Source organism: Mirounga leonina, unplaced genomic scaffold (assembly GCF_011800145.1).
Source record: "Mirounga leonina isolate KUSES-001 unplaced genomic scaffold, KU_Mleo_1.0 Mir_95, whole genome shotgun sequence".
NCBI classification, from domain to species: domain Eukaryota; kingdom Metazoa; phylum Chordata; class Mammalia; order Carnivora; family Phocidae; genus Mirounga; species Mirounga leonina.
Window position 1 is genome coordinate 24,759,763 of NW_023270865.1, and position 8,620 is coordinate 24,768,382.

General features: G+C 42.8%; 1 protein-coding gene across 10 annotated transcripts in view; it reads left to right on the plus strand.

Moving 5' to 3' along the window:
* Positions 1-3,479, plus strand: part of PDZD2 (PDZ domain containing 2) — a 218,570-nt gene extending 215,091 nt beyond the window's left edge. For all 10 annotated transcript variants that reach the window (XM_034998734.1, XM_034998735.1, XM_034998736.1 and 7 more), the window contains one exon: positions 529-3,479. In XM_034998734.1, the coding sequence (XP_034854625.1) occupies positions 529-713 (185 nt within the window). In that variant the 3' untranslated portion in view covers positions 714-3,479. The remainder of the gene's footprint in view (positions 1-528) is intronic.
* The last annotated feature ends 5,141 nt before the right edge of the window (positions 3,480-8,620 follow it).

The following is an 8,620-nucleotide window of genomic DNA, read 5'->3' on the forward strand; positions in this document are numbered from 1 at the left end:
TTTAGCTCAGGTCATGATCCCAGGGTCCTGGGATCGAGCCCCGCATCGGGCTCCCTGCTCCGCGGGAAGCCTGCTTCTCCCTCTCCCACTCCCCCTGCTTGTGCTCCCTCTCTCACTGTGTCTTTGTCAAATAAATAAAATCTTTAAAAAAAAGAAAAAAACCAATATACTCATAACCTTGTTATAGAGAAAGCTGGGTGTAGAAATATGTAGAGCTGTGTAAGTAATCTCCAGAGTCACTGATTGGCGATCACGGTACATTGGATAGAAGTGGAACCTGTATTCCTGCATTTACTAGGCATTTGGATTGTTGATTAAATACGCTGAAAATACCTTCTCCTAGTCCACTGCTTATGTAGTTAAATTTTTCATGGGTATATGCTGTGTGTGTCTTAAGAACGATTTCCCTATCCTAAGAACATGGGCCTATCATTCACAGATTTTTCTCATTTAAGTTTTTAGCTTACTTGGAATTTATTTTGAACACTATGAAAGTGCCCAGACATTATTCTGCATTTATTCTCACAGGTGGTGCAGCTGAACAAGCTGGAACAATAGAAGCTGGAGATGAAATTCTTGCCATTAATGGGAAACCCCTGGTGGGGCTCATGCACTTTGATGCCTGGAATATTATGAAGTCTGTCCCAGAGGGACCCGTGCAGCTGGTAATTAGGAAGCACAGGAATCCTTCCTACAACAGGCACCGGGAGTGACACTCACTAGTGGTGCTGGTTACATTTTTTAACAAGAATCTCCTTTTCTCAGTTCCCTTACTTTAGCAAATCAGAATAACTTCTTTAAACAGTGGGTTCCTAAACAGTATAGGCAAGGACTATAAAAATCTCCAGGTTTTTACTCCTAAAAGAAGAGCTGACCTCTGTGTGCGACGGTGATGACCTCTGGAAGCCTGCTCCCCGGACCACGAGGCCAGGAGGGATGCTTTTGCTCCGGTGCCTGTCCCCTGCCTTTTAGGTTCCCTGATGGGGATACAAGATGTGGCATGTCCTTCTTCATTCGAAACACCAACTTAAGACCTTCGCATCCCTCCCCTCCTCGCTCACCATACCCAATCCTGGCAGTGAGGGAGCTAACCCGGTCTGAGGGGCAACACCAATGTCACAAGTGAAGGACTACAGTTTTATATAGTTTTGTAAGTAAATAAGAGAACGCTTTTAGGCACATTCAGTGGAAGGAACTGTAGGTCTGTACGTTATGGTGAAAAGAAAGTGAGACTTAAAAAAAAAAAAAGAAAGAAAAAATCAGTTATGACCTAACAGTTAAGCTGAGCTCAGGAATTATCCAAAAATGACAAAGCAAAATAACAAAGTGGTATTTTTTAATGAGTGTAATGTGCAATGTATGGCTGCAGAGTTCAACTCAGTGGATTACGGATCATCATGAAGTGCTGATCGTGATCTGAAAGTGTAAGTCGTAAGGCTATTTTACAGAAATGCCGTTCTGATAAACCATACTAAATAGCCATGAACTTTGCTGCTTAGAATGAGCAGCAAGTTCCAGCTCCGAAAGCACCTTGCATCTAAGTCGGAACTGGTCTTGAATAAGTGCTGGAATTCAAGACCAGTCAACACAGGAGTGGGCAGAAATACTACAGTCACTGGGTTTCCATTTCTATATTTTACACACTCCAAACACTAATTTAAGCTAAATTTTTAGAAATCTTTTTAGCATCCTTGGATTTATAAACATAGGCATTACATTTACAACCCCAAGGGCGGAGCTTAAAAATAATCCTTTTAGGGGTCTTTGGGGAGGGTTGGTTGGGTCTTCCCCTTGCCCAACAAGCATAAGAATAGCCCCTTTCTGAGCACTGGCCCGCTCTTCCTGACCTGGGTGTAAGGACGCCTCTGCAGTGACGGACGTGTTTGCTGCTTTTGTTTTCCTGTTCTGCAAACTCTTCCTTAGGCCAAAACTATTTCCGTGCCGAAGACTGCCGTGCCTCACACTGCCCGTGAAACTCGTCCCGGCTGCTCTCCTGTCAAAGCATGACTTCTTCCCAGTAGCTGCTCCCAGTCCCAAAACTGGCTTTTCTCCTCCGTACTGGCACCTTCTTTTCTTAAATTCCAAACCTCCATCAGCTTCATTTACCAAAATGAAAGAAGACGACAATGGGGAGTGCGGGTGAGTCACTCTTTCAAGGTAAAGAAGCAGAACTGTGTCGCACAACCCAGATCCGAGGGGGAAGCAGACCAGCTGCTCGAGTCCTGGGAATACGGGTGAGGACGCCAAACCTGCGTGCATGAGGATGCCCAGGTTTTATGTTGGACGCTTCTTTCAATAACCTACAGCCTGGGTCTATGGCTTAGAGAAAAGAACTGAGGTCACTGTACACCCCCCGCCCCAATCATGGAGATGCTTGAGCTGTCACCTTTGTACATCGTTCTTCCGAGTGACTCATCCCTTACAGAAAACCTCCATAGAGTTGGCCCACAGGGGTCTCTCAGATGAGAATGAAGTATCTGGCTGGTGTGAGCCCAGATTTCTCTTTTTTTTTTTTTAACAGGTTATACAAAAGAGAATGTGGTACAAAAGTTAGCTAGAAAGACCTGATTAATTTAGCTTCTACTTTTCACTACACTTCCAGGTAGGATACTATAGGCAGTCAGTGCAAGGTGCATGCTAGATTGTTTTTAAGTTTCTGGGGTCAGTTGTGTGGTTTCTGCTTTCCTGCCTAAATGGTAAGAGAATATTTGCCTCCCCTCTTCCAGCTGTGCCTCCTAGTAAGAAATTCACAGTCCTATGTGAACAGACCGGAATTTCTAGAGCAATTTGGAGCAATGCAACGGTCTCCTTCTGAGAGTCTCTCATCATCGTATCTGGAGAGTGCAAGGGTAGACCTTTCACTCTACTAGCCTAAAGTAGGCTGAAGTCATCATTTCTAGTAGATCTTGCCAGAAGGGTTTCCCTGGCCAACAGCTGGAACTTAAGGGAGAAAGCAAAAGGCTAAACTATCTCTGACCCTAAGACAGAAAGCTACTTATTTGTCTTCAATGTTCAAGGCATGGCTAGTATTTCTAATTAGTCTAATTCCCACACTTCCTGAAGTGAGCACTAATGGTAATTATATTATCCTACTAAAAAATTTCATTGTTTTGGTTTTCTAATTCATCAGTCATCCACAATAAGCTATGAGGGTAAATACGTGTTATAACAAGTAAACTGTAGTTGCAAGGATATTCTGTGAAGGTTGAAATAGGTTGGGTTGCATTTCTGTCCTCCAAAACACATCTCATTTAATTTTATGGTTGACTTAATTGGCACCACACCTGTTGTATGATATTCTACATTATCCTTTATTTATGTAAAATAAAATGCCTTATATATTATTGAAGAGTTAAGTGCAATAATATGAAATAGCCTGTACATTTTTAAAATGTTGTCGCCAAGTTATGTAAATCCACATCTCTGTAAACAACCTTTTTTAAGTAATTTTAAAAAAATAAACACGGCTTACTACTTGTTTTTTTTTTAAATTCTGCCATCTATAAAGTAACCTTGTAAAATCTCAAGATAAGAAATGTTTATTACCTAAATTATTACATCAATGAGTGAGCAGTCCAAAAGCAACAGAAAATCAACAACTCTTACAGGGCCACACTAAGGATCTGGCATAATCGAAAGCCATTCCACCTCCTGAAATCTTAAACATCCCATGCCTTTGCAACTTCCTCACCTTCTGGATCTTACCCACCCCCCCCTTCCTCCCATTTCTACTTAAGTCTTCTGTTTCAGCAGGCCCTCTAATCCCCTGACAACTTGTCCATCTTCTCCCCATCAGAACCCCACCCTTTCATTTCTACTCTGTTCAGACTAGACCCATGGTACAGCACAAGCTCCACCCAGACTCCTCACCCTCGTCCCAGCTAATCAGGGATCCTTCCTTCCAACTAGCCAGTTGGTTCCTACACTCCCATTCCTAGAGAAAATCCTACAACCACACAGAATAATGCTGCTAGAAATTCCTGGTTTCCAACCACAACTGAACTCCCCATGCTACTCAGCAATTGTCAGGGTTTTTTTTCTCCCACTTGTTTATAATGACTACAGTTCCTCCTTTCTCTCAAAACCGCTACCTACTCACTTCCCCTACCACATGCTTGGGTGACCTGGGATCCTCCTTCATAAAAATAAAAAGCATCTAGTTTACTTAGGCTCTTCTGATTTTATGATGCAGACACCAACCTAGAATAGCACAAGAAAGAAGATAAGATGGCATCTCACAGAAATCTAAGAATGGGACTCAGCACATGACCAGGCCTCTGAGACTGGAGGAACAATGGGGTTCATGGGTGTTCATTCAGTGCCCTCCGTTGATAAGACTCCCTTGCTATATGTGGGTCTGTTTCTGCAGAAGCACTTCTCCTTCTACCAGTTGGTGGCCTTATCCTCCAACTCTTCATACCTTTTCTTAGAAACCTTATGAATGCCATTTTGTCACAATTTTGGCCTCTGTATCACAGAATTTCTCTGGACCTACCAGCTGCTGCCTGCCTGATTTTTTCCACATATACCCCAAAAGTAAGATTCTGACCGGCTCACTCCCACTTGGATAGAACTTCTTCTGGGAGAGAGTGAGCTTATTTGTTCACATTAACTCTTCTAAAACCCAAATACAAAGAGGGAAACTGGTGTTTTAATACAATATAGAAATAGCCCATTCTATGAATGTTGGAGACTACATACCAGGTACAGTAAAATCCAAGACCAAACTGAAAAACAATGAAATAGGATACAATTCTAAGTGACAGAAAGCAAAGGATGTATGAAATTAGAGTTCTGAAGAATGCCACCGAAAGTCTTAACTTGGAGAAAGGGGATTACAGGAGAAAGTGGGCCCCAGAAAAAGCAGGAAGCACCCAAATTGGAGCCATTAACACTCCTCAGAATGATAGGAAGGGTGAGGTTGAAGAGGGGGGATTGTTTTGGGGCACCTGGGTGGCTCAGTCGTTAAGCGTCTGGCTTCGGCTCAGGTCATGATCCCAGGGTCCTGGGATCGAGCTCCACATCGGGCTCCCTGCTCGGTGGGAAGCCTGCTTCTCTCTCTCCCACTTACCCTACCGTGTTCTCTCTCTGGCTGTCTCTCTCTGTCAAATAAATAAATAAAATCTTTAAAAAAAAAAAAAAAAAAGAGGGGGGATTGTTTTAATTTTTCCAGGTACCTGGGTCAGCCTAGGCAGGCAGAGGAGTAACACGCAAGGAATGGTCTGATCTGAGGGGAGTCCCTGCCAGATAGGACCTTACCACAAAAGGGCTCAACTAATTCAGCTGCTGCAACTCACCCACCCCATAAAGGCTACAGCAAGTACCACTCAACACAGCCTCCTCCCAATCCCCCCCAAATAGCTTCTGAAACAAGATTAAAATTGGCTGCTGGGGGCGCCTGGGTGGCACAGTCAGTTAAGCATCCAACTCTTGATTTTGGCTCAAACCATGATCTCAGGATCGTGAGATCAAGCCCTGCATCAGGCTCATGAGTCAGCTTGTCCCTCTCCCTCTGCTCCTCCCCTCCCGCTTGCACTCACTTTCTCTCATGCTCTTGCTCTAAAATAAATAAAATCTTAAAACTGGCTGCTATCCAACCTTCCTCTCTCATCCTAAAGGATGAACTGAACATACTTAAACACAGAGATCTAATATATCCACTACTAACCAATCCTGGGCAAAGAACAGGCTTAGAGAGAACCCTCCCCCGACCCCCACCATAAACAACTTGGTTCAACAAAGGTCCTCCTCATGAAGACAGAACTGGAAAAGGTGGAGGGAGAATGCTGAAAGAGAATATGCAAAAGGCAGATTAAAAAAATACAATGTGGAGGGCTACCTTGGGTATCAGAAGAAAATTATAAACAAACTGTTTCGTATTCTCAATGTAATTAAAAAGAATGTAGCTTCTAAGAAACGTAAGCTCAAAGAAGAATTAAAATCAGGTGAGATTAATATGGATCTGGTAGAACTACGAACAGAAACTGAAGAGACCACCTTACCAAACTAAAGCCGTATCAGATGCATCAAGTCAAATCAAACTGCAGAAACCCAAGTCAGTGACACTGAAGATGAACTTGAAAAATGTTTAGAATATAATGAAAATGGGCAAAGCATATTCATAAATAAAATAAAAATCCTGATGAAATGTTAGACAGCAGAATCGAGCAATGCACTAAAGAAAATACCAAGCCTAAATGATGTTAATTCCAGTACATGAATGGTATGAAATTAAGAAATCATCGAGCCCCACCATCGGGCTCTGCACTCAGCAGGGAGTAGCTTGTCCCTCTCTTTCTGCCCCTCCCCTCCGCTCATGCGCTCTCTCAAATAAAATCTTTAAAAATATCTTCATTATATAAATTATGAAAGACATCAATAAATACTTTTTTAGGGGCGCCTGGGTGGCTCAGTCGTTAAGCGTCTGCCTTCGGCTCAGGTCATGATCCCAGGGTCCTGGGATCAAGCCCCGCATCGGGCTCCCTGCTCTGCGGGGAGCCTGCTTCTCCCTCCCCCCGCCCCACTTGTGTTCCCTCTCTCGCTGGTCTCTCTCTGTCAAATAAATAAATAAAATCTTTAAAAAATAAATAAATACTTTTTTAAAGTCTGCATCATACTGTATTTTTTTAATCATAAGGTGAATAGGAGGCTGAATTCAGAAGCCATCAAACAAGAGACTCATAATTTGGCCAGACTACATCCAAACTAAAACCCAGGGGCTAATCTCGGCAGATGCGGGCAAGATGGCAGGACAGTGGTGGTCTTTCACTCTCCTCACATCCCACCCATTCTCTGCTCACTGCTACCACCACACACACGCATAGAACCAGGATGGAAAAACCATGGTAAACATCTACCACCAAACCAGGCATGAAAGTACCCCCACACACCCATACCAACAGGCAGGGACCAACTACTAACAACAAGATCGATCTGGTATTGGGATCTGTGCAAGGGAAGCAGAGGAAGCAACAGGGCATCTGACGGCCAAGGACCCGGCACCATAAGCAACGTAACCAACAGGGGAGCAGAGACAGATCTCAGAAAGTAAGCTGCCCTGTTTCTTTAGTCGCCACCCAAACAGAAGAGAATAAATACAGTTAGAAAAGCTGCCCTGACCCACATCCCTTGTAAAAGAACAGCAAAACTAATTTCATATAAAAATAGGCAACAGAAGATAATCTAGGTAAAATCCCACACAACATTATTATAAGAAAAAAGCGCCTGAGCAGCAAATACAATCCCTACAAACAAAGCACACCAGAAAGACGTGCTCAGGAAACCAGTGAAAAGTATTAACTGAACACCTCAAAACGAATACATCAAGAAAGTGACACAAAATATAAGATAAAATGAAGGGCGCCTGGGTGGCTCAGTTGGTTAAGCGACTGCCTTCGGCTCAGGTCATGATCCTGGAGTCCCGGGATCGAGTCCCGCATCGGGCTCCCTGCTCAGCAGGGAGTCTGCTTCTCCCTCTAACCCTCCCCCCTCTCATGTACTCTCTCTCTCATTCTCGCCCTCTCAAATAAATAAAATCTTTAAATAAAAAAAAAAAAGATAAAATGAAATCAGAAGGGGCACCTGGGTGGCTCAGTCAGTTAAGCATCTGCCTCCGACTCAGGTCGTGATCCCGGGGTCCTGGGATCGAGCCCCGCATTGGGCTCCCTGCTTGTTGGGGAGTCTGCTTCCATGCTCGAGCACTACATTATACATTTTCCAAACTGTTAAAAACAAACAAACAAACAAAAGGCCTTACCATATACCAACTCCAAAGACTGGGAAAAACCAAGTACATCACAGACACAGGGTTAAGATCCATCATGTATGGAAAGTCCTAATGAATCAATACAAAAAATAAGTCAATGCCCATTAGAAAAAGAATGAAGAACATGAACAGGTAACTCACCGGAAAAAAAATAAATTACCAATAAAGATAGTAAATGATAACCCCTCAATAGTTAAAATAATTCGATCATTCTCTATTAGCTTGGCAAAGCCCAGAATTGATGATACCCTCTACAGAACTGGCTAAGGTATAAAGACACCAGCATTCACATTACTGGTAGAAGTGTAAGTTAACATGAATCTTAGAAATCAAACTGGTTTTATCTTTTACATTTTCAAGGCATACTCTCTGAGCAAATCCACTTCTACGAATTCCTCCTACAGAAACCAAATATAAAGACATATATACAAAAACATACAATACTGTTTGTAATAATTATAAACACGAGAATAATCCAAATGTTCATTAATGGGAAAAGTTATACAATGAAGCCAAAAACGCTAAGAATGATGTGTGCTTATTCTGAAAGCTCTCCACAACATAAGTGAGAAAAGAAGATTGCATATTCCCATACGATGCTCGTGGGAATAACTACACCACTGGTCTACCGGGAGTAAATTCTAACATTGGGCTGAGAACGTATGCGTTTCAGTTTAACTATGTTACCATCCAGACTCTTTTCAAGGTTGCCTGCCAGGTTATGACATTAATACCACTACCTTACTGGTATTGTTAAAGAATACAGGAAATTTGTGCAAAATCTGTTAAAAGCCAGGGATGTTGTCCTGGGACTCAGTGGGCTGCAACGAATTGGAAATTACCTCAGGCTGTCAG